The following is a 26,604-nucleotide window of genomic DNA, read 5'->3' as shown; positions in this document are numbered from 1 at the left end:
CTTGGTAAATCCTGAAAAAGAAGCTAAAGCAGCAATAAACTTCGTAGTAAAAATATTCATGCCAAAGACCATTCACAGAGTGTACATTGGACCCTGGGGAAGTGAGACAAAAACATTACAAACCTTCGTGCTCCTATCTTCAGTAATTACATCTAGTTAAATGCATTGTTTATAGATACAGGTTAGAGACCCGATATATCATCATTCCCTCTAATGAGGACTAGACTGGTGTGTGACTCACTGTAGGATACCCAATATAGGAATGTCTAGCAATCGTCTCAACACAATTCCTCATCCCCTTAATGTTGACTAGTCCATTGTCTTTGGCCCTGGGGCCTATTGAACACTGCCCTGTTCGTTCCTTGGAATGTACCGGTGAATGGTGCAGAGTTCTACATCTGGCAATTGCTGGGCTGGGAGGTAAACTTGTTGATGTTGTGAATATATGCCTTGGTACTGTGTTCAACTTAGTACTGGGGCTTCTTTTCAGTGGTGACGAGGATGTTACACTCCACAAGCTTAAACCTCCAGAACATGGTAAGTGAAAATCTGGGTTTTCAAGTCGATGTCGAAAAGGTGATCACAGAGTCTGTTCATATTAGCCTGGATGTCCGGCTAGATGTTTTCCTCTGCATTGTTCACGGACACAAACAATCTAAGCTGGACATATAAAAATATGAGTTGCTTATGCAAAAAGATTTTCCAAGCCAAAAATCTGTATCCGTTCCACCCAAAAAATTGGATGCATTTTCCGTTGTCAGTAACTTACACAGCATGAGTTGAATTTAATTTGTCCATGTCTTTTCCGTCTTAATTTTCAGGTATTATGACAATGGACACATTATTTCTTCAGGGATATCTCTGCATGTCTTAGGCCATGCTGTCCATTGGTGGTGGTCTCTGTGGCAAGTTTTTCACTTGCTTTAGTAGTCTGCCAACCTTATCCTCGACATCTGATTCCCTTCCCTCAACAGTGATCACTGTGGATGATAACCTATGTAATTTGTATCGGAGCAGGGTCACCCTGAAACCTATAGTCCACAAATACCCCTCCACCACTGACTTCCTAGACACGTCAATGGCTTTCAGATAACCTCATTCAGTGGATTAACTGGGTCCACTTGGAATGTCGAAGAATTTGATCCCCCCCTTACTGTGTCAGTGTATTCTTTTGAGAATTGATATTTACACCCCGTGGACCACTGCTAAATCCACTCGTACAGCACTACTGTTGCGTCAGGGTATTTGAGCAATCTCCCCGCACCCATGTGCCACCTCCTTTTTTAAGGTATCTCCCAGGTTGAACTCCACCATCTTTCTCTAGGATATGTTCCTTTTACCATGTACTGATATAACCCTGAAGTTATTTTTTCCAGACTCAGCTCCACAGTGGGTTGCTATACTATTGTTCATGTAGGCTATCAAGATACAAAGAGTCAGCCCACTCACCAATTCAACTCTCATTGCCTCTGAAGCCGCTCTTAACGAAGTGTTTGATTTCTGCTCTTATGTTTTTATTCCACTCATTTACTTCACCACTAGATTCCCTTAACATGTGACTAGTGGCAATCTGAATGAGTCGCCTCCTTCCAGCTTGTGGCATGTGCCATTGTAGGTGCTGCACCACACCATCAGGTCTGGAACCCAGAGTCTGAACCCCCAAAAGCAGTGCTTAATTTATAAAAGAATAAGTGCAGAGGCCCAAAGTTTTTTTTCTTAAGCCTGCCCACATCACTGCTGAATGTCAGTGTTACTAAATACCAAGGGTGTCTTGTCCTAATTCCAACCCATGCATTTTTTCATCCACCATCATTCACTCCCTGTTCCAGAATTTCCCTCATGCAGATACTTTTTTTCTCCATGCTTTTCCTTTGTCACTGTTTTTCTACGTTTCTCTTCTTCATTGATTCCTCATTTTCAGTCTTTCCCATACTTGCTCTGGGTTAATGACTGATAATGAAAAATAAAGAGAGTGTCACCAAGTTTAAAAATGATGAAATAATGAAGTAATACTATTACAAAATGTGCCACATTATGCTGCATAATTTGGCTTTTCTTGCTGCATAATTTACTCAACCCTGTCGCATAATTCTCCTCTCCCCTGCTGCATAATTGCAGTGGCCCCGCAGGGCCGGACTGGCCATAGCAGGCACCGGGCAATCCCACGGTGCGCCGCACATGTGGGGGCCTGTTTTGGGCCCCTGGGGGCCGTTTTTATTACAGGGCCGTTTTTGCAGCATAGCTGCAAAATCGTCCCTGTACCAAAATCGGCCGAAAACCGGCCCCGGCAAAGACCTCGGCGGCACCCCCAACCCACCCAAGTGGTGAGGGGGGGGGGGGAAGGGGGGGGGAAGGGGGGGGGGGGGGGAGGAGGGGTTGTATGCAGGGCGGCCGAGCACTTCCACACTTGCAGTTGGAAATGATGACTCGCTTCCCGCGGCTTGTTCTAGCGCTGCTAATTTTCCCTCAGCAGAAGATTCGCGCAGCAGCCCTCCTCTCCTTGCATACAGAAACAGGAGCCCACGCCCAGCTGCCAGACGCTCACACCTCTTGTTGTGTGAGCACATACAGCAGGTGAGGAATTCCTCACATACAGACGACCAAAATATTACAGCTGAAAATAGATTTCAGGAGGGGTAGGAGGGAAACTCCGCAGCTCATACTAAATTCTAATCGTGGTCAGCATCAGGAGTCCGGGAACGAGAACCACACTTGCGACGGCTTCTGAAACTTTCATCGCTATGTTAACCCTCTGGTCCTAGATAGCTTTCTGTCCGCTGGCTCTGAGGAGAAGTCAGGTACCTTAACTGTAAGTGGGATATATTGTTTACTTTGATTAAGGGATCCTTTTTCACCACACTATTGAATGTGCTGCAGTTCCACTTGTTCAGCTGTGATGGCAGTGTATTTCATGTACCTCCTTCAGGAAGTCGGGGGCATCGTCGGCAGCATTTGCACTCTTTATCGTTGGAAATTTACATAGGTAGTCAGTATTTATCGGCATAGTATAATTTATTATTATAGCGTTGTAGCCTGCCGGAGCGTGCTCTATCGTCCATTAAAGGCCTGCTCCAGCGTTAAAAGCCTGGGCCGAAGTCTCAGTGTTCTAGTAGTTCTTAGTACACTATTTGGTTGACATTTTGAGGATAAGGGAAGTGTTTCTGCTGTGAGGCAGCTCTCATCCACATCCGACTGCTCCAGCGGTTAGCCACAGCCCACTCTTAGCTGTACTTTATTATAGAGTCCATAAGCGCTATGATTTTTTGGTTGTGACCTCAGGGAATGGCTGATATTTTATATTAGTCGCAATTTTACATACATAAAACTGCTCTCAGAATATTAGTACTCTCCTTATATCCCTTTCTGTCTGTAGTAAAGGTATTCGAAAGCAACAGTCACTTAGGTGTCATAGAAAATTATATTGCGCAATGCACAACATGTTGTTTGTCAGCCTCGAGGGCAGTGATGGCCTTCTGGACCATCGTCTGCTTAGTTGAAAGAGAAGCTTCATCCATCAGTAACATTTAACAGAATGTTAGGACACAACCATTTATCATTATAATTTTTTCCTTTTTTTTTTTTAACCATAGGCTTGATTTATAATGCGATCACTGTACATATTTATAAGCAAACACACGCTAGTTTGATAATTGCGGGTTGCAAAGTGTAAACAACAGGGTACAACAAAATGATTAATACAGGGGGAGCCAGATTAGTAAATAAATGCTTGAGACTGATCTCCTCTGCCCTCCCTGTAATTACATGTTTCATTGTGCATTCTATAACGTGAACCTCTTACAATGAAGGAATAGTTGTTATTAGTGAAGGCTGCCTGCTATTAGCCGGTAGTTACATGACATCACCAAGGCTGCAGTAAGAAGCAAATGCAATTAACCACTGAACTGTGGGGAATCATTTTAAAGATGCTATTATGTGCGACGGAGTACATTTATAAAGATTTGCACGCAGTAGCGTAAGATGAAATGTAGGATGCCACGAGCTCAAACACTCCTGTAAGGTCTCTCAAAGTGCTTAGATGACTCTGCATGCCATGGCTTGACAGTGCTCTGCGTCACAGGCCCACGTCACCACTGCCTATGTGGCGTGTGAATCCAACACATAAGATGAAATAACATTTGTGAGCAAAGTTTGGAAAAATGAAAACTGAAATATTAAAAAGCACCGTGGAAATACTTCTGCTTGATGCGAGTGGGAAGAGGTATGCATGCCAAGGTAAAGATGTTGCTAAGAGCGGGTGGGCTGTGACAATGACAATTACGCGTGGGCGAAAACCAGTAGTATTCCTGTGCTTTGCTAGGGGATACATGCTGCCTCCAGCTCCTCGTGCTACCTGCTTCCAAACGAGAGTAGTAAAAGGTTTGCAGTACTGAGCCTGCCAATAGCTACGCCCTCGAGCCAATGCGTTTGGTTTTCTTCATAAAGAAGGGGGAAGTACTACTTACAGTAGTGGAAATGATATGTTTGAATATTGTGTAGCTGGATGTTCACACGCATCAGAGGTGGAAGTGCAATCTTTAGTCAAGTACCCGTGCCACAGAGCATTTTGCAGTTTTGGCCGAGCAAAGTAGTTCTTTGCGATGCTTTTTCCAGTGTGATCTTTTGAAAGGAAGGTCTTTGTTTAATGCTTGCTTTTAAATATGCTCTTCTCAAAGTGATGACTGAAACACATTTGCAGGGAGAAAGGAGTCACGCCAGAGTGATTCCTGAATCAGCTTGTTGCAGTAACTCCTAATCAGTTTTGTATAACAGATGCCTTAACACTATTGGCAGTATTGACTGAGTTCTTCTCTTACCTCTTGTTTTTGTTGATGACTTAGGAAAAGAAGCCCGTCAATATCCCGAGACCAGAACAGAAGACACGACCAGCAGGACGAAAGAGGGGAAAACTCGCAGTATGCTACACAAGACAGCGCAATGCCTAGGTCACCCTCTGATTACTGTGACCGGAGATCTCAGCGTGGGCCTCAGTTCTATGAAGACCCTGAGCATGTTGACTACAGAGACTCCAATAGGAGAAGTCGCAGACGCTCTACTGAGTATCCAGTAGATGAGGATGATGTGCAGGACAGAGAAGAGTATGAGAGGCAACGACGGGAGGAGGAATACCAGGCGCGGTATAGGAGCGACCCAAATTTGGCTCCTTACCCAGTCAAGCCCCAACCCTATGAGGAACAAATGCTCATGCTTGCAAAATTCTCCAGGGCTCGTCATGAACGAAGGCATAGTGATGTCTCACTGGCCCACACGGAACTGGATGATGCACGGATATCAATGTTGAGAATGGATCGACCGTCGAGGCAAAGGTCTGCATCAGAGCGACGGGCTGCCATGGAAAGCCAGCGTTCTTTTTCAATGGAGAGGACTCGAGAGGTTCAGGAATCGAGTCCCAATTGGCAGAGGACCGCAAACCATAGTCCCCCAACCCCACGAAATAGTCCTATTCCTAATGATAGACCTGATATGCGGCGGACAGATTCATTAAGGAACCAACACCATTTAGATCCCAGTTCTGCTGTTAGGAAAACAAAAAGGGAAAAAATGGAAACCATGTTGAGGAATGATTCACTTAGCTCGGACCAGTCAGAATCTGTTAGGCCTCCACCACCAAAGCCATACAAAACAAAAAAAGGAGGTAAAATGCGACAGCTTTCATTGAGCAGCTCTGAGGAAGAGTTGGCTTCAACACCAGAATACACAAGTTGTGATGATCAGGAGATTGAAAGTGAAAGCGTCAGTGAAAAAGGTAAGCGTGATAGGCAATAGACTTCCATTTTCTTCTTCTCCTATTATATTGCCCTGAACTTAAAATCTTGTGTTTCTCATGTTTTATCAGTGTGGCTTCCAGACCTGCTTTTATCCTGTTTCACTATCACAATATTGTTTAAAACGTCATCAGATCTGTATTTCCCTTTACCTATAAATTTGTACGTCTTCCTACGTACTATGTGGGTATGACGGATTCTGTAATTCATTACATTGGAGGTAGAGAAGAGCGGTAGGTATATGTTAAGAATCACAACAAACAAAGTGAACACCCTTTTGCACGTTGTGTTGTTTCTTCACAGACCAATTTCCATGTTTGCTATGATGATTTGTCAACTAACAATGTTGAAGTGACATTCTATTTCTTGCAGCTTCTGAATTCAGGCCGCCCGTTGTTCATTTCGGAAGGGATGTTGGTCGTGGATCATGGGCCAGTGAATCCTCACAAAGGAATCAATGTCCAATTAAAGACCACAGGCAGCTGTGAATTATAGGACTGCGCAAAACAACATTGCTCTTGGTTTCAGGGCAGTGTATTCCTAGCTAGGTTTTGTTGCAGGTATGAGAAAGGCATGCGGACTTAAGATCACACAAATAAATTACAGACTTTCCAACTATGCTAGATTTTCACTGGTAACATCCTTGATAAATTAGTATCGGACATGGAAAACTTGATATATTTTGAACAAAGGGAGCATATTACAGTTTTTTTCAGACGGAGCCAGTAGCTGGTGGCATGAACTAGTTCTACACTGACTGCTAAGTCTTGATACCTGAAGCCTTTTGATTGTTGGTTTTCAAAACCTTCCTGCAGTACACTCCACATCGAGCTCCCATATTTAATGCTAAGAAGATGAGAATATCTGTTCGATCATTTCTTTCCCGACTTTTTCTTGGGAACTTTTTTTTTGTAATGGCACCAGAATCTTACACTTTCAACAAAAATTGTTATATTGTAAAAAATGTAAATACCCCGTACTCAAAGGCTAGATTTGAAGGGTGCTTTTAAAAAATAATGAACTGTGCTCTTATTTCATCGACTCTCAAGAGGTGCTCAAAAGCCAGGCCCAGTTTCCTTGCATAAAACATGATAAGCCCTAGCTGAGTGAGGTAGCCTAGCATTGGTACGTTGTGTCCAACTGTGAACCCTATGCATGAAGTTGTTGGCAAATACTAACATATTAAATCTGAATAGGATCTGTAGTAGAGTAGAACACAACTAGATATTACAAGGCAGACTGATTTGGCTACAAAAAATGCCGGTTTTAGGGAATTACTCGAGTAAGTGGATTTGAAAATGTATTCTATGATATACACATTCAGAATACCAGTTTTTTGATCACAGTATAAAGAAAATAATAACTAGAGAATATTGCAAAAGCGATAATATAAATAAAGAAAGGGCTGGTTTTCCTTTTCCTTTTCATTTGAAGGAGAAATAAAAGCATTTAATATGTTTATTTAGCATTCGAAAAAAGTGCCAAAGAGGGCACGCTTTCATAGTGTAACTATTTAAGGGGTAATCAGCAAGAGGAAATGACTTTCCATCAGAGCATTTGAATGCTGTAACCCAGTGGTTCCCAAACTTTTGACTCCTGAGGACCCCCATTGAGTCACCAATGGAAGCCGGGGACCCCCAAGGAGTTTGTATGAGCTAACATTCAAATATTAAAACAGTAATTAAAAAAAAAACCACACATGCACACAAAACAAATGCTCAAAGTACTAAGGATTTTGGGGCCAGATGTACGACCATTTCATTTAGAGCCTCGCAATTGGCGACACATTGCGAGTGGCAAATTGTGAGTCGCTAAATTAAATGTACAACAGTGTGTTTAACACTGTTTGGGATTCCCAATGGGGTTGCAAATTGCGAGGCTCATTAATATTAATGAGCCTCCCGCAATTTGCGAGCTCACTGGGAATGCCAGCCCTCCCAGGAATGGTGGCCTGCTGGGCTCAGCAGACCACCATGTCTGGGACTGCTTTTAAATAAAGCAGTTTTTTTTAAAATGCAGTCAGTTTTCCATACATTTGGAAAAAAAACAGAAAATGAATCGTTATCGTTTCAATTTTTTAAGGGTGGGCAGTGGTCCCTGAGACCACTGCCTACCCGTAAAAAATAATTTTGCATGCAATTTCAAAGGGGAAGGGGTCCCCCGGGGACCCCTTCACATTTGCGAATGCATTACCATCTACTTGAAGTAGGTGGTAATTGCGAGTGTTTTGCGACTGCAGTTGCAGTCGCAAAAAATGTGTACATGGATTTGGGGCTTGCTATTTGGAATGGAATGCCCCTTCAAAATAGCAAGTTGCATAACCTGTTTAATAAAATTGCGACCCGCGAAATAGGCTATGTACATGGCCCAATAGGTTTTTGCATGCGCAAACAGGTTCGCAAACCCATTTGCGCATTTAAAACCGGGTCGAGCATCTGGCCCTTAGTATTTTATATTGAAGTAGTAGCCCCTCTGTCACATATATTTCATTTGTTTTATAGCATCTCTCATACCACTGTAGGATATCAGAGCACTTTCCATCACAAACACACATATAGAGACAATGAATCATACATGTAAATCAGTGCATCGAAAATGTTACCTAAGGTAAAGGGGACTACAAGGTGTAGTATTCACATGTCATTCATACTGGTAGGCATTTCTAAAGAGTGTTTGGTCTGGAAAAGCACAAACATTCAGACCATAACACAGTGGATAGCACTGACTTTAACATTAAAAATGTATTTCCACCCAAATAAATCTTTTTAGCAGCATCAGGACAATGAATGACTGGGAAAAACATAAGTTACTAACTGGTACCACGCAGTTTGCAAGCAGCTCTTTGATGAAAGTTTATAGGTCCCTCTGCTAGATTACGAGTGTCACTTATAAAGTGCACAGTAACAAAAGCAGTAACCACGGAACTATGCACATAAAATGCTGCTTTTTAAGATGCATGCTACACGTTCTTTGCAGTAGGCACATTAACCCTCTGTGCTTCATTAGTTAAGTCAAAGCTGCCACTGAACAAAACTCTCATCTCTCTTCAGCAGGTACATTAATCACTGGCATTATCTTGACATTTTTATTGTTGCTCGAAAGCTGCTAATTATACAAGAAACTTTGCTGTGCTTTTAAGACTGCTGCCTACGGACCCCCTGGGAATGTGTCACGGACCCCTGGGGGTCCGCGGACCCCAGTTTGGGAAACACTGCAGTGTAACCTATAGCCTTAACAAGGTGTGATTGGGAGCTTACCAATACAGTTTTTTTTATAAGAGTATGTTAATAATTCAGTTATTGTGTACACCTATTCTGCCCTTGTCCTGCCTTTCGAGAATTCCAACATTAGTACCAATCTGTAACACCATATTTATATATATATATATATATAGACACACATACACATATATATGTATTGCTTATTTTGTGCTCCTCATATGTTTACTAAAGTAAACGGAAGGAAGTATCTCTGTGGAAGGCCTCTTCTAACACGAGGGCAGATCTGAATCAAAGCATAGGACTTGCATTGCAAGGACTAGTTTACCAACATTGCACATAAGAGAAAGAGTCAAAACCTGGGATACTAGGAGAAAAATTACCAACAGTGCTGTGAAGTGGCTGTAAAACAACATTTGTGAATCTGCAAATCCCTCGAATTCTCAGTGCTTAATTTGAATCAGTGGTTGAAGGTGAAATGAAATGAAATGAGAATTTATAAAGCGCGAACTGTCACTCCTGACGGAGTCTCCTTGCGCTATCAACAACAGATCAAGAGAGGACATAGGCCTAAATGAGCTTTTGGCAGCAAGCAACTGATAGACCAAAGATCCACGTTTTTAACTGTTTTCTGAACTGCCCCTCCTGTTCGAGCCCACCAGTACTCATTTTTGGGGACTGACACTTATTTTTAATCAATCAAGCGTTGACTCAGAACAAGAAAGAGAAAGGCAGACAAGTTCAAAAAGGAGGTAGAGAATTACGGAAAAACAATGTCAAAGGGAGAGAGCAGAGCAGAAAAAGAGCCTGTAAGAGTGAAATAAAGGGGCAGAATTTGTAGTATAGTAGATGTATGAGGTGGATTCAAGACTAGACAGCATTGGTATTTACAACCACAACAGTCTATAGTGCTGGCCACAGGCTTCTGACAAAAATGTTGGGCCCGTTACTTATTATTTTACAAATTAGGCACAGAAAAAACCGAATCAGTAATAAATTGAGATATTCGTTTGCATACCCCAGAAACACAGACCTAATACAAAAAAGCTAAGGTCAACTGGCAGGACACAAAAATAATTAGAAAATCTCCACACCCCTCAGTTTTCATTTGATAGGTCCATAACAAAATCCATTGAACCAGTGCTAGTAATTGAAGCGTAGCTGTGTGTAAGGTTGTATTTTAATGCCTTTAGCTGCATATTTGTTAAGTTTTTCAATAGCTGTCAAAGAACCATTTTCTTTGAAGACAATTTTCTAAATCAGGCAGTGAAACATCTCCCGGAATCTAGACTTGTAAGAAGGACTGTTACCTTCAGTCCATTCACTGGCAGTCAATCCCTTGGCACTAGTGTCGTGTGAAAATAGTAATGGCTGAAACACTGTGCATTTGTTGGTTAGAGACAAAAAGTATAAGATTCTTTTAGGACTAAGCTCAGTCTCTCAGAGTAAAGATATTGAGACTCAGAACTGTTAAACAAATGAAAATGTCCAGCCTGTTCTGGTTTCTAGAGTGGAAGCCCACCTGCTAATAACTACAGCGGGATCTGTGTTATTTTTTTTATGTTTAACTGCAGTTGTGAAATAATCAAGAGGAGTCACTCTTTAGACTAAGGAATATTGTGTCAACCTCGTAATGGGAAAGACATTTTTTTTTCTTTTAAATAACCCTCACTCACCAGGGTTACCCCTTGGTGGCATGCTTCATCATAGGGTTCTTCCCTAACCAGCTACAGAGAGGGGTGTGCTGCGACCGGTCGCAGCATGTCCCTCTCCTACCGATTCCCACCAGAGGAGTGCCACTGTTGTGACATGTTTAGGTTCTAAGCACTTAACTGTTCTGTTCAGACACAAATATTTTCATTGCAGTTGAGATGACGAAAATCACTAACGTTGCTGGACCAAATGTTAATATTCAGATCGCACCCAAAAGCAAAGCTGTTGATTTTTCTTCTCAAATTATTCTCAGGCTTGACACACTTTAAGTTATTTGGCGGGTATGTGAAATCATCATTCCATTCTGTTGCATTATTCCAATGTGAGTGCATACTCCAAGGATAGCTGGCATTTGTATCCATTAATCCATAACAGTTTAGCATAGAGGAACTCCGAGATCCATTAGAGATCCATTAATTAAGTGGATAAATGTTCCCCCTTGCTGACGTTCTATGCTCTAGGTTCCTGAAGAAGCAAGGCATCGTGCCTGGTCAGCTGATGAACCTGTAGGATAGGTAGGCATGCTACCTCAGAGTCTGATATTTATGGCTATAAATTCAGCAGATTTTGGCCACTGTGATACAATAAGCCATACAACCGTAGAACTCTTAAAAGGTGTCGGAAAGTGATTCATAATTAAGTATTCCTATACCGCTGCTTGCAGTAACTCACTCTAGCTTTGAGGGACAAAGCTTGTAATTCTTTAAAATAAAATCTTACTGTCATTAGTTGTTCTGTTCTTCAGATGTGGTAACTGACAGGATTTTTATGGTTGCACTTAACCCCTGATCCAGTTGTTCATGCCCAAAATGTTTCCCTTATATATTTTGGAAGATTTAGAGAACTATATTTTAGGTAGCAAAGGTGAACTTTGCTGCTAGTATTGCACAACTCCAGGAATTCTTCAGAAGGGGTGTTTTGTGATATGGCCTTCATATTTAACAGGCTGCATCCAGGGCAAATTCTGGAAGTACACAGTTACAGTGAGTGTAAGAGAAATTATATCACTTTCTAAGGAAAGGGGCTCACTAGTACATGAGAGAGTAGGTGGAAGGAATGTGTACTTGAGTGTGTGAAAATGAAAAACGTTCTGTTTCATTTCAAACAGGTATATGCTTGATATCATTTAGTTGTCTTGCAGCATGGTTTTTCATTCAAGGGAAGTAGGTATGGGAGTTCAGAATGACCCATTTGTGCACACTGCATTTACATTTGGAATGGGTTCTTGTTTTTTTGGAATTTACATGAGGAGTTTGCAAATGAACATGGCACAGTCACATCTTTAGACTTCAATGTTTAGTCCAAATATGATGTAGAAAGCGTAATTTAAGTGAAGGGTGGAGAGGTTTATTTATGAAAGTTTTTTATTGCGGGCGTTGACATAGCCAAGTCAGGTTGCAATTCTTTACGTGTCTAAGTGTGTAGGTCCAATAGATGCTGACCTTAGTTTCTCAATGTGCTTGTTCAGGCGCAGTGCCCTGCCAATGTCCTGCTTTCAGTTATGCAATACCAGTGAGTTTAGCCATTGATGGAGATACAGGGTTGCCTAGGTTTCATGTTAAAGTTCAAAAGTGTATGATGAATCCCATTTCCTCGGCATGAAAATATGCTTTAATATTGTATTGAGATCTAGATTCTGAAAATCCTATATAGTGTTATTTATTATCTAAATGTCTGTGTGCATGGACGTGCTGTTTTGCTGCCGGTACTCTTCTAGTTCCATATATGGAAATGGACCTTTGGGGCTAGGCATGAGAATTATCCAGGAAATACTGTTTCGGTGTGATCTTTGAAGCTGGAGTTTAACATGTTAAGCACCAAGCCCAAATAAGTCTTCTCTAATTCTAAAGCTCTATGCCAAGGGTCTCCAACGGTAGCTCTGGACCTACTAGTAGCTCGCCAATAACCTGGAATTAGGTCCTTAAAGTGCAGCCCAGCACAGTATGTAATACAGAAGGTTTTTCCATTTTGAGGATGGTAGCGCTTAACATCTCTTTTTCCTTGGGGCGGCAGCTAGCCAAACCAATGGCAGAGCCAAACACACACTGTTGCAGCCTATGGTACCTGCAACATGACCACCTGTCTCCACTCTCAACGTGGCAATGTCACATAGAGATTATTGCAAGCTCTACTCTAGCAATCATAAAGTAACTGTGAAGAAAACTGTGCCACAAAAGAAGTGCCAGCAATAACCAGAGTGAAGTAACTAGTGTGTGTGGGACTTCCAGAGACAGTGGAGTCAAAGTATGCGATAACCGTTCATTAGCAGCCCTGGAGTCAAGGAGAGCAGAGGTTGGCTTGAAAGTGGAGACAAGTAACAGCCCTGCTTGTTTCAGACAGTGGGAGTGGGCTGTGCATGCATGTGTATTTGTTTACATGTTTCTCTGTGCATATATACATATATGTGCACAATTCTGTATGGGCTGTGTATGTGGCTGCTTTTGTGTCCCACCTTGAATGACACTGTCTCACAATGGAAGCTATTCCTAGTGTCAGTTATACCAAATGTATATGTGCCCCCGTTATAAGGTATTAATCTCTGGCACAATTATGACTAATCCTGACATACTGTTGGCTCTGGTATAATAATGGTACATTTTAAGTTATGTTGCCCTTCCTTGGACTAATCAAGGAATAGCGGCAGCTATCCTTGCCAGATTGTGATAAGCTTGGCCTAATTGTGGCTATGTATCTCATAATCATGGCAATGTCCATGACTAATCCTATGTGGTCGTTCTTAGCATTATGGTTGGTAGTCATGGCTCAATTGTGGCCTTAACACAATGGTGGGCATCCGTGGCACAAGTCAGATGTCTTTGACATTATGGTGGGCAGAATCTGTCGATGTGATGCATTTGTACTAGGGAAATCAAAAGCTGATATTTGGTGACTATGCATGAAAACTGATTTTTGGGACAAACATTGATGTTTGCTTTCAGAAAAAGGCAACAGTTTCTGTGAGACTTTTAACCCTATAAGGAAAGGGCATTATTGAAAGAAAAACATATATTTTGAGAAACTGATATTTGAAACCCAAATGATTAAAAACCAAAAACGTATTTAAAGTTGCTATTTGAATGACAAGTCAAACCTATTTGAAGAGATGTATTGCTGTTATTATTTCCTTTGTGTCAGTGGGCACTTCCTGATTTGGCTGTTATTTCATTAGTCATGGAATGCATTTTAAATTTATAATGCTTTTTCCAGACACTGCTGCTAGAAAATTCGGTTCTATTTTTTTTAATTGATGTGGGATTTTTCTTGTGTTGTGTTTTCGCTTTATTACTGTTTGAAGTACTGCATAAATACTTTACGCAGTGTCTCCAAGCTAAGCCTGACTGCTGTGTGCCAAGCTACCAGAGGGTTGAGCATAGGTTAATGTGGGGTTTACTTGTGCCTCACGTTGACAAGGATTGTGGTTGGTGTTTGAGTAGGGTTTCACCCCCCTCAACCAGTAACACATTTTCTCACATTGGTGAGCAGAGGTGATGATTAGAACTTTGTGCAGTGCTACACAGTGATTTTGTTACATTTATGTGTTGGGGAAGTTGATGTTCTCCTACAATATTGAGTTTTAAATGTTGCCTGTCCAAAATATTACCTCCATAATATCGACTACCACAATATCATGAACATATTTATTTATAGGTTCATTTTATTTACATTCTTCACTTCATATCTAGTTATCTTGAGATATAAGCTTCTTCAAGGTACTTAAATGTGGATCTAAGAATAGTAAATGTATATATGGGTACCTTTATGATATTGGATTAGTAAATATTCTGGATAAGATTTGGCATGATGATATATTTATCACATGATATTGTGGCATACGTCTGTGTCGCCTTTCTAGTAATCAAGAACAGTGTGGTTACTATTGTGATTGTATTTGACGTGGTCACTACTGCACCAGTGATCAAAACCATTAGTAGCTGGGGACTATATATTTATGGACCAACATTTCTCTCATGATATAAAGGGTCAGAGACCCCTGCTCTGTGCAGTCTCTAGAAACAAATGGTTTGGGATACTGTTTATAGGCCAAGCCGTATGGTCACTCCCACTTCTCCTGCCTTTCAAGGGGAATGGTTCTTAAACACTGTTGGAGTGGGAATGTCTCCTTCATAGTATACAAGTATTTACCCCAGTCCTGAGTTCCCAACTGCATGTGTATCTGTTATCCTGACTTTTCTTTTTGCCCCTGCCCTAATGTTAATCAAGTGTGTGCACAGACGCCTAGGCCTGTCACAGGCAATTTGAGGTACAGGACTGGAGTGTCGCTCCAAGCATACCCCAAGTGTGGACAGATGATTATTGTCCCTGTCCTAGGTTTAGCAGATAATGCAGTTATGGCAGCTAATGCATAATGTAGTAGTGCCACCTTACCATTTTTGTGATCCCATATAGTTTACCAGACTTTCTTTTATCTGTGCCAGTGAATGTGTGGCTTACTGACACTTATTGTGTAAAGTACAACTGTTCTCAAAAAGGCCATAACCTTGCCCTGACATCCTTTGTGTATGTCAAGTGCATGTGGAGTACACTTGTAGTACATGTGTAGTAGTAGACCTCACTGTGCAGGAGTTTGCGTACTGACACCTGTGGGATCCATTTTGTGTGCTCCTGGTTTACAATGGCACAGGGTGGAGGATGAGCTCAGCTTTCCTCAGGCAGTGAAATTATATTGCCCGCATTCCAATGACTAGGCAGTGGAGAGTCAGATACTGGAGTGAGGAGGGATACTTTTAGAAATTCCATGAAGCATTTGTTACAAGGACTGCTGATTAGAACTTCCTGAGAACTGCTGTTTGGTAGACAGCAGGGTTGAATGCTGGAAGTGCAGTTTGTTTTTTACAAGGTGAGGAAGTTTTTAGGTCAGGCTTGCCCTTTTGTCTGTCCATGATCACTACCTCAGAGAAGCTGATGACAGGAAAGTAAAGAATCATCTCACTTCCTTGCGCCCATGTTGTGGGTGCTTCAATTTGGAGCCAGCCCATTGCTACCTGCTGTGAGAAACCCTATTTTACACAAATGCTGCATCTGGCACACAGCCTAAAGAAGGACATTTTTTTAATAGCAACACTTTATTTGGTTTTGATATAAGTAACTTGGCTCTTGACAAAAAGCATTAAAAAGTCTTCAAAATATGAGGAGGGAAATTCTGGAGTGCATTTAATAACCGGGGGAGTATCATCATTTTAAACAATGCAGTTCTCCCCATATGATTAAGGGGCAATGTACCCCATCAGGTCATAACCTTTCGGACCTACAGAATCAAGGGACGAAGATTCAGGTTCCAAGTAAGTTCAGGTACCTATGTCATGTGCACACTCAGGTAAAGGAAGTTAAGGTGAAGTATGGTGAGTCAGGGCTGTCTCTTCTTGTCGGTCTCCCCGTAGGGGAACCAAGAGAGATTTATCCCAGTTGACCCATAGCCCGGAAGCTGAGCCGAAGGAAGTCAGGATCTGACACAGGCGGGGCTCCGTAAAAGTGGGTTGAGATCAAAACAAAAGGACATCATCCGAGTAAAGGGCAATTCCGTTGCAAGGTACCATCCAAAGTCTCATATTTGTGCGTCACAGCGTATCCAGACTGCCAGGAGCTCTATGGCCAGGGTAAATCAAAAAGGGGAAGGGGGAACCCTGTCTGGTGTCCTTGCGGATGGGAAATTTGGGAGACAGGGCTCGTTGACTCTTACTTGGGGCTTAATGTAAGCCCGATAACTTGGGCTGCAACCCATTTTAAGAAATACCTCTTCCAAAAAAGTACCAATGAAAGTATCAAAGGCCTTCTCAAAGTTTATGAGCATGAGAGCTGCTGACCCGCCCAGGGAACGGAAACGAGCTGGATCAACTTGTCTAATGCAGTTTCATGTACTCCAGTGTGGGATGAGTCTGCACTGGTCCAGATGGACCAGGCAGGTCAAAAATTTCAGAAGGCGAATGGCCTATATTTTGACCTCTGTGTTAATGAGGGAGATAAGGCAGTAGGAGGCACCTCAGTCTCGAGAGCGGCCTGGCTTTGGCAGGAGCACCAACATTGCCAGGTCTTAATCTAGTGGAAAGCTTCCCCTGATAACGGCCTCTGCAAACAGTTCCAGGATCTGGGGGAGGATCTCTGAGTGCAGCCTGCAGTAGTACACCGGAAATCTATGCGGCCCCGGGATCTTTCCGAGGTTTAAATCAAAGAGAGCTTCGCCCATCTCCTCAAGCGTGATTGGTTGATCTTGTTCTTCATTATCATCCTTAGTCATTCGAGACAGGAGTATGTGCGCTACAAATGGACAGTCACTCTTCCATGCCTGACGGGATTGTTCAGCCTAAAGGGTCTCTTAGTATCCGCCAGCAATCTATCTATCAGCTAGGGCACCACCCTGAATTTCATAGCCTTAGTGACCAACCAAAAGAGCAATTTGCCAGATTTGTTCCCCCGTTCATGAACGCATCTGTTGGAGGCTGTCCAGCATTGTTGGGCCTCCTCCAAACACAACTGTTGCAGTAAAGCTCTTTCGATGGCCAAGCAACACTGCAACCAATCTGATTGTTGGCGGCCCCTTGCTTTTCATTCTTGGGAGGGTATAGATGTCTCTAATTCCACTACTTGCCATGTTTCTCACTGTCTATGTCCCGGATGATCGCCTTAAAAGTCCCCCAAAGTGTACCAGGGGGTGCCACCAAGTCTTGTTTATATTAAGAAAGGATTTAAGTTCTGTAGATCAGGGTGAGTTGTTCGTCCATCAGGAACTAAGCATTGAGCCTCACATGGGTCTTTCCCCCGTCAGGGAAGAACCAAAGTGCACGTCCACTGACGCAAGGTCGGATATCCCTCATAGGAGAATATGAGAGGCAGTGGAGCGCAGCAGACCAAGGGGTCGAGTAGCAAATAATTGTTGTAAGAAATTGAACCGTGTGCTGCTGAGGTGTGTGTAGCCCTGAAAATCGGGATACCAAATTCTCCAAATGTCGCTGAGACCCAAGCCATTTGCCCAGTTATCTAGGCTTCTCCCTGTCCTCTGTGGAGCTCTGGTAGGGATCTGTGTGTCTCGGTCGGTCATGATATCATTGAAGTCGCCCCCAACAATTTTTACCCCCTACAGCAGAGCTAGGACAAGTTCCTGAAGAGCTGTGATTGTGGAGACACTGTGAGGGACATGTACGCACACAACCAACATTGTAAGGGGTACCTTCCAGGGATCCCTCAAGTTTCACGAATCATCCTTGCATATCATGAGAGACTCTGGACCCGCCAAGGGCAGAGTTTTGTGGGGAAGTATATATACCACTCTTGAGCTCCGAGAATATCCTGTGTGGAACACCCTGTCGGGCAAGAAATGGACAGTTAGTACCCTCCAGGTGTGTTTCCTGCAGCATCAGAATTGCTGAGGTGTGTTGGTGTATGAAGTACATCACTGCCCCTCTCTTATTGCAATCCAGGTGGTCATTGACGTTCCACATCATTACCATGAATGCATGCATAATGGAGGTGTGGATCAATTTTGGTGCAGCACTGCAAGAGGCCCATAAGTCCCCACCATGTGAAGGATTGCTTGTGAGGGAACTCAGGGGATATGTGATATGAGCCTGTGAGATGTGATTGTGTTGTGAAGAGCCATGAAACAACAAAATAAAACATGTTAAACAGATCGCAACTCCCCAACCCTATACTTCCCCACTGAAGAAGCATCTATCGCCCAAACTCTCCAGCTAGGGGTGGATTTGACTTGGAATAAGTGTAGTTTGGTGGTGAAGTCTGTTATCCCTTCAGCAGCTCCACCTATGGAGTGATGTTGAATTCGAACAGCTGTAGAATTCTGATGTACTGGCATGCAATTTTCAAGTTTATCGAATGGGTGAAGTGATGCCCCATTATCCATCTAGGGGACCGCTCCAGTCATCAAACAGGCATCATTAGCATTAGTGTCTAGGGATGTCTCTTGAGACTTCGGCTTGTCAGTATCCATAAGTGCCTGTGTGTCTCCTTCTGAGTCTGTGGAGGCCTCAGCATCCTGTTTCTAGCATGTGGATCACTTTTGATGTCTTATTTCAGGCTGTCCTCCAGTTTTCAGCCTCCCCATTGCCGGGGAGTCAGCTGTTTGCTAATTTGTGGGCTAGTGCAGCACTAGTGGGTGCTGTTTTGTGAGCAATGTCCAAGCATCTTCCGGCGTGTCAAAAAATAACAATTTAGAGTCCTAGAGCACACACAGTCGTGCAGGGTTCAGAAACAGATATTGAAGATTCATAATCTGGAGCTTCTGCTTTACCCAATCATATGATTTCATTTTGTTTGGATGTGGCTCATATATTCCAGAAATATCAGGATGCGTCCCGCCTGAAACAGGAGCTGTCCTTTTGCTCTCAGCCCTTTTAGGATCACATCCCTGTCCCTATATTTCAAGAATTTGGCTATCTTGGGGGTGCCGTAGAGCCCCTGGAGGGGTCTTCTGGGCCACGGACCAGTGGGTCCTCTCAGTGATAAAGCATGGAGACAGGTGAGTGTCGTCCAGCCTTTACCTGATCCACTTCTCAAAAAAGGTTTCTGGCGATGAACCCTCAGTGTCCTCTGTGAACCCGATGAATCTGAAATTATTGCGGTGGACCTTGTTTTCTGTGTTCTCCCAGTCTGTGAGGCTCTTGGTTGTTAGGGAGAGGCGAGCAACCTCAGAGGACAGCTCCCTTACTGTGTCCTCCAGTTCGGAGATCTGGCCTTCTGCAGCTGTAACACGATCCACAGTGTTGCTGCGATCTTGGCAGAGTAAGGCCACATCGGTACTCACCTCCCCAAATTTGGTGTCAAGTGCTGACATGGATTCCTGAATGGCTTGTGTTATCATCACAGTGTTGTTTCTATGTGGTGGGAGAGAGTCGTGGGCATCACCCTTCACAGTGTCCTTCATGCCATTGACCGGGGCGGAGTAGCTATCCATTTTAGCTTGTGCTGGCGGTGCCTTATCATGACCAATTAAGCTGGTGGCGGTGCGGGGCAATGTGTCATCCTATCCATGCTCAGCAATGTCAATAAGGTTGTCTTACTCAACCTTGACACTCCTGGTCCTACGGATAGTTGGTAGGTAGGGTCCTGACACAGTTGCCCTGCTTTCCCTACCGGGGCAACACGAGCAGTCAGTCCCCATTAGCAAGAGGGTGTGTGCCCATCAATCTGGGGGTTCTGCCATAGCCCCACCTGAGTTTTTCCACAGTCCAGATAGCGGGAGCATATTGGGAGGAGGAGAAAGCTGGGGATTGAGGAGTCCTCTCCGCAGTTCACGAGGACACCTTCAGGGGCGTCCCCCTTCAGGGCCAGGTTTCTCCTGATGCGTCCTCTATGTCCCAGAGGGCCAATGTCCCTGTCTCAGGCCCGGGCAGCATGGTCTTGAGTCCTGTGCCTTGGCCTATGTCACTCCCCCAGTGTGCCCCTTCCTTGTGGGCCAGCCGGGCCTCAGACCAGCCCAGTGGGCTCTGATCGAAAGGCCGTCCTGTCCACGGGCTCAGGCCCCTCATGCATCTCTGGGTCCATTCGCCCTGGCTCTGTATGGGCACCAAACCCAGGCCAAACCCTCGCTCTGCTGGAGCTTGAAGGCCTAGCTCGCTAAGCCCTCTGTCAATCCGGGCTCCCTTCCTCCGCAAAGTTCGCAGGCTCCGGCCGCCTCTCTGGTGGACCGGCATCACCTCTCCTCCTGTCTGCTCCGTCACCGCCTCCGGCCACAGGGTCTACTCGACGAGCATTACCCTTGCACATATTGTCACTGCGCGGCACTCATTGCTCGCCCCTAGGAGCTCCAAAGTTTGCCTGTGGTTAGGGTCAAGCAGGGGCCCGGCATCCCTGCTGAATCCGGCTAGGGTGCAATCCAGCATTAGGAAATCCACTCGGCTGTCGATGCCGAGCCAGAGCTCAGAAGAGCATGGCTGCCATCTGGGCCTGCCAGGCTCCACCCCCTCTGAGAAGGACATTTTAAAGAGAATCACCCCAAACCGAATCTGAAGTTTGAGACAGTGGATTCACATCCCTTGTCTAGAAAATGTGTATGAAAGTGGGACTGAAACGACCTCGCATGAATCCAATTTCAAGTGCCTCATGACCAAGGAAGCAAGTGCTCCGCAGATAACTTGAAGGATTGCTTTGAGACCAGGGATGGTGTCAAACAGCCAGTCTCCCAAAGGTGAGCAGTCATCATCTGAAAACTGAACTTTCTTCTGGAGGAACTGAGGGTCTGCCTAATGCCTGCCTGTTGAGAGAGTGAGCAAGTCTGCCTGCCCCTGCAGGAGGAGAAGCTGGTAAGAATGAAAACCCAGTATGTTCCAGCCATGAGGAGCACCCAGAGAAAGCAGACTGCTTAAGAGAGTGAAGTCAGTGGTGATCCATGCTGCATAGGGCATCTCGATCTTTCTGTAGTGATTAACAAGAACCACAACAGACTACATAGATCCACATATCCTGTGACCTCTACCTGTCTTGCCATATGTATTCTTCAAGGCCAGGGCTGAATCAGCATTGCCATGTAAATTGACCCGAGCGGAGTGGCATCTACCTTTCTGTCGTATTGGCTCCAGTTGGGCCTGCACTGCCATGCTGTGTGTGCTCGCCCATGCTGGGCTGCACCTGCCTGAGTGTGTGTACCAGCCTAACATGCACAACTGCTGTAATGACCATTGGTGTCATCTGCTAGGGGCGAGTGCACAATGATGTTAGGGCCTAGGCCTCCTTAGCAATGCCAAACCATCCAGGGCAGCTACGTTCAAAGAAGATGTTTCCCTCAACAGTCACCACTGTGAGGTTAAGCTATTGGACATATGCTGAAAGAAGCTTGAAGGACCAAACACTTATTTCCTGTCTGCCCTGTACCTCTTCCTGAAAGGTGTTTGACAGCTACTTGAAGATTACTCTATTTGTTTTGGAAATTAATTTGGTTGCACCAAGGAGCCTGGCCAGAGTGTTTAATGTTCACGTCAGAATGCAGCAGTATTATCCACCTGAACCAGTGATGTTTGATTAGGGCAGGACTCACTGACCTGCCTAACAGTAACATTCAATCCGTGTTTCAGATTACTCACCACTTGCAGAATATCATAATTGAAATGCACTGCATGTATATTTCCCTCATACATGCTCATTGTAGATATCCTGAAAACCTGACTGGATTTTCCATTTGAAGGGCAAGTGAGTCCAGTCTTGACTGTGTTGGGGCAGGTGTTTTGTCAGTTTGGCTGATGAATGCATTTGCAAAAGGCCATTAAGAATGGACGTGTTGATGTGTTAGACCTTGCAGCCTTGCTATGGTTTTACCCCTACCCCTACCCTTTTGCCTTCAACCTTCCTGTTTTGCTGATTTTATTTTTGCTGGTCTTAGGGCTCTGCTCAATTTACCACTGCTAACCAGTGCTAAAGTGCTTCTATCCTGTCCCTCAAACCTGACTGAATTGGCTTATGCCCAATTGGCATATTTATTTTACTTGTAAGACCCTAGTAAAGTGGCACTCCCAGTGTCTTTGACCTGTAAATTAAATGCTACCAGTGTGCTTACAGACCTGAATTTACCACCCACTTAAGTAGCCCTTTAAACATGTCTCAGGTATGCCATTGCAGCCTTTGTGCACAGTTTTAATCTGCCGCTTTGACTTGGCGAGATAAACCCCCAGGCCAACACCTTCCCGTTTAATACATGTAAGTCACCCTTAAGGTAAGCCCTGGATATCTGATAGGGCAGGGTGCACTGCAGTTAAAAAGCTGGACATGCACCTTTAAGTTTTTGTGAACAACTCCTAAATTAATTTTTCACTACTGCAAGGCCTACCTCTTCCATAGGATAATATTGGAGTTACCTTATTACATCTATTAAGCTGTAGCTTCCAAATGGGAACAGGTATTCAGTTCCTATTCGGAGTCTTTGGAATTGTAAAAAAGCCAGATTTTAAATTACAATTTTGAAAATGCCAATTTTAGAAAGTTGGGGTTTTCCTGCCTTAGCCTTTTCATTCCTGCAGCCTGTCTCTGGGTCATATGACTTAGTGTAGCTCACAGTTGGTCTTTATGTATTCATTTTAGACAGTCACACACAATAGAGAGCTTAGGTGTGCAGGTATTCACCATCACCAGCAGGAAGGGAGGATGGAGCTGGGCACAGCCCTACTAATACTTGAATAGGTTGTATCCTGCCTCCACACAAAGGGCTGCATTCCCCCTGTAGTTAGTCTGGAGCCAGGGTAGTGGAGGCAGGAAACCTGTACACTTCGAAGTGAAACCTCTAGAAGCTTCTCGCACTTCAAAGGAGCACCTGGTATAAATAGTGGACATCAGACACCAACGCTGTTCAGTACACTTCTGGACCTTTGAAGAATCTGCGTTGGACTGAGAAGGTAACCTTTCAGCAGAACTAACCTGGCCCCTAAATCAGACCTGCCCCCAATGTGGTTGGCCTGAATTTGTGATTTTTTTTATGGTCTTGCACAAGATAGTCTTGATTGGTGTTGTGGGCCGTTTCGTGTTATTTTCACTTAAATCTTAAAAATGTTATTTCATATCTCTGGTTCTACCGATTTGATTTTTGTGGTTTGTTCTTCATATATTTATTATTTTCTGCTCTGTATTTCTAGATTTTGTGGGAATTTGCTTGTGTGTGTTTACCTGTAATTACTGTTTGAAGTGCCGCATAAATACGTTAGAAATTGCCTCTAAGCTAAGCCTGACTGCTCTGTGCCAAGCTACCAGAGGGCTGAGCACAAGTTAATTTGGGGTTTGCTTGTGCCTCACACTGACAAGGAATGTGGTTGCTGCTTGAGTAGAGTTTCACTCCCCCAACTAGTAACCAGATATCTCACATGATAGTATTTAACCATAATATGTGAAATGTAATGTTTGTGGTAGGACATTGATTAAACAAATGAAGTGATACTTTGCAAAAGCTGATGCTTTTCTAGAGGGTTTTTATTTTTATTGGTGAATTAGGACTATACTGCTGTGCTTTTGGTGTATTGTATTGTGTTGTTGGAGATAGCTGTGTTTTGTGTTCCCTAATTTTCTTATCCTTGTTTGGAAGTAAACATCTAATCGTGCTTTTCTTTCTAAGTTCTTGGTGCATACATACAACTTTTACTTGGATCATTTTCTTTTCAGAATCATTTTTTTGTGAGTTCAGAGAGCTTCAAGAAGGTTAGCATGGTTCTTCATTGTTATCGCTAGCCACTCAAGTTAAACGTGTAAGCTGCCTGTGTTAAAATGTTAAGTAATACTTCATTAACCCATTTTGAATTCAATCATCACTTCCAACACAATAACAACATTTTATATGGTGTGTCATACTACGGTATTGCTGTTTTTGAGACCTCTGTTAAAATTACACAACGTAATTTTAGAAGGAGGAAAAGCGTATCTGACATGCTAGGATTCAAACCTGTGGCCTCCCACTTGCTTCAGAAATCTGTAGCATGTGTTATCTCATTGAGCCATCTCGTCAGAAGTGGTTTGCACAGCAGGACGTAAGAAAGCATCTCCAAAGCCCACATATAAACAGGGCAATTAATAGTAGCTCTGGCGCTGTGTAAATACTAGCTGCCATATTTTAACTAAAACTGCTGGCACAGGTGGACATTTGACAGGGCCTTGGAGATTGACTGTGAGTGTATCACTAGATCTATAGACGCTAACATTTTTTAGGCTGGTCATAATTAGTTACTCGTATGGATTACTAGTCAGGAGATACATCTTTATAGTGTGATCAGATGTAACTAATAGTTCAATTTTAAATTTTCGGTCAGTGTATTACCCTTGCCTGTTTTGCAACTCAATCTCAGCAAGGTTAGTGAAGGTATGGAGGTCAGCCATATATCTAGTAGGTGAGAAAGTGGGTCTGGTTGGTAAGATGGTAGGGTGGATGTGATTGAGTGAGGTGAGTATTGATGCTGCATTGCCTTTAACCCGTTGGCTGCGTCGAACGTTCAGCTCCAGTGCTGAACGTTCGAAAAACGGGTGGGGCAGCGTCGGCCAACGGACGTGCGCAGCACTACCAAGGTAGTGCACGCGACGACCGTTGGCCGACGGCAGCAGCGACTGGGTTAAGGACAGTTAGTGGTGATTTACAGCAGTTCTGAGTCATTTAATGTTTGCATTGTGGCCCTAGTCTATGCCTTAAGCATGTAAATCTATCCGGTATTTTCTGAGAGATTTTTGAGTCATAACTGTACCTGAGATACTAGATGCAGACATGAGCTATGTTCGTCCCAGAAAGAGTGTGTCTGGAATGTTGTTTGTTTTTTTGAAGTGTAGTTTCAGTCTGTATACACTTCAATAGGATATTTCCTAGGAGTTCAACTTCAGGGCTTGGTATGATGTTGCAGGAGTTTTGATAATATATACAGTATCCCTTTTTGATGGGTTACTAGTCTGTTTATTAAAAGATGGGTTCCTAATTACTTGCACAACGTGTTTTGTTTTAGGGGTTGGTTGTGTGTGCTTTGCAGGGAGTGGAGTTTCAATATATTCAGTGGTTATGCTAAGAGGGTTTGCATAGCTCCAACTTTAAAGGGTTATGCTTATGATGGATAACTAAAATTATAAGTTCATAGAAATGAATGAGATGTTGGTTAGGAGGTAGATGGTTTGTGTGTTGGTAGTAAAGTGTCTTATTTGGGATAGATGTGAATGTTTTGCCAGAGCCCAGGCTGGATTAGGATGAAGAGTTAATGGAGAATACATGATGTAGTCAGTGAACGATCTATGTGGTTAGTTTGCTATATGAGTCAGAGAAAATGTGGGCTAGAATGTGACACTGGATGGGGTTTGATGGGTGGTTACAGTATTTTGTTATTTGCGAGGGCATGAATGATTGAGGTGTTGTGTGATGTCTAGCTAAGCATTCGCTCCTTGCCCCCACTGAATGCCCCTAGTTATAGTGGAACTACTTGCTTAGACATTGCTGGGATGTTACTCTTTTATCACTGTCCCTCTGTCTCTTTAATGAAGTTCTGATGTTTTGCTGATGCCTCCAGACCCTATCCATGCAATTCTGAGCATCTGGTCATACATTTGTGACTTTATGATGTAGCTAGCGTTTTGTAGTACTACTTCTATGGCCCTTCCTGGTGAGAGTCTCCTTGGATCTCGACTATAGTGCATGCATAGTACCTGGGAATGGGCACCTGAGGTGCTCCTAAGCATTATTTATTTCACAAAGTAAGATTCCAAGTCCCCAGATGTTCCTTTAATCCCCAATGTTTAGCACCTAAGAACCTGTAGACCCCTCCTGAACATTTCAACAGCAAAGTGAGAACATAGGCACCATATAGGACTTACTCTGCTTGGAGGTACTCGGGGGGGGGGGGGCTTCGATTACTAATGCATAAATATCTGAGCCAAGTTACAAACGCATTCAGGGGGACAGGAAGTAATACTAAATGAGTACTCATTTACTTACTCTTACATGCTTTTGTAAATTGGCCTAGAAACATCCAATTCCCCATTAATAAAAGTGCAAACAGGGCAAAGTTCTTTCTATTTGTACTAATTGTATATGACTTTTTCCTGAATATTCCCATTTTTGATGTTTTAGTTCAAAAGAATCTTCCCACGAGTCTCTTCAGAAGCCCAGATTTTCACTGATCAATTAGAGGGAATCTTAATCGCAATAGTTTGCTGCTATGCCTCCTCCTAGGTATGTGAAAGATACATTTATGAATATCTTTTAGTCCAAGGCTGCTTCAGACTATCTGCCTCATCTCATATTTAGCAGCGCAAAAAAAGTGTAGTTGTTACTCTTTTAATATTTTATATAGATAGCATTCCATGTCATGATTTAAGTTAATGTTAACAATTAATTTACAGATTGAAAAAAATGTGCTTAACAAATTAAGCAATCCAATGAATTGAAATGGGAAAAGGAGTGGGGCCCAGATAAAGAAGAC

General features: G+C 43.3%; 1 protein-coding gene across 1 annotated transcript in view; it reads left to right on the top strand.

Moving 5' to 3' along the window:
- The window catches only part of RIMS2 (regulating synaptic membrane exocytosis 2), a 1,857,427-nt gene that overhangs the window by 834,013 nt on the left and 996,810 nt on the right, over nucleotides 1-26,604 (top strand). The window contains exon 6 of the mRNA XM_078686898.1: nucleotides 4,839-5,764. Within this exon, the coding sequence (XP_078543024.1) occupies nucleotides 4,839-5,764 (926 nt within the window). The remainder of the gene's footprint in view (nucleotides 1-4,838; nucleotides 5,765-26,604) is intronic.

This window comes from Lissotriton helveticus, chromosome 4_1, assembly GCF_964261635.1.
Source record: "Lissotriton helveticus chromosome 4_1, aLisHel1.1, whole genome shotgun sequence".
NCBI classification, from domain to species: Eukaryota; Metazoa; Chordata; class Amphibia; order Caudata; family Salamandridae; genus Lissotriton; species Lissotriton helveticus.
The sequence above is the reverse complement of the archived record's forward strand: the minus strand, read 5'-3'. Positions and strand labels throughout refer to the sequence as shown.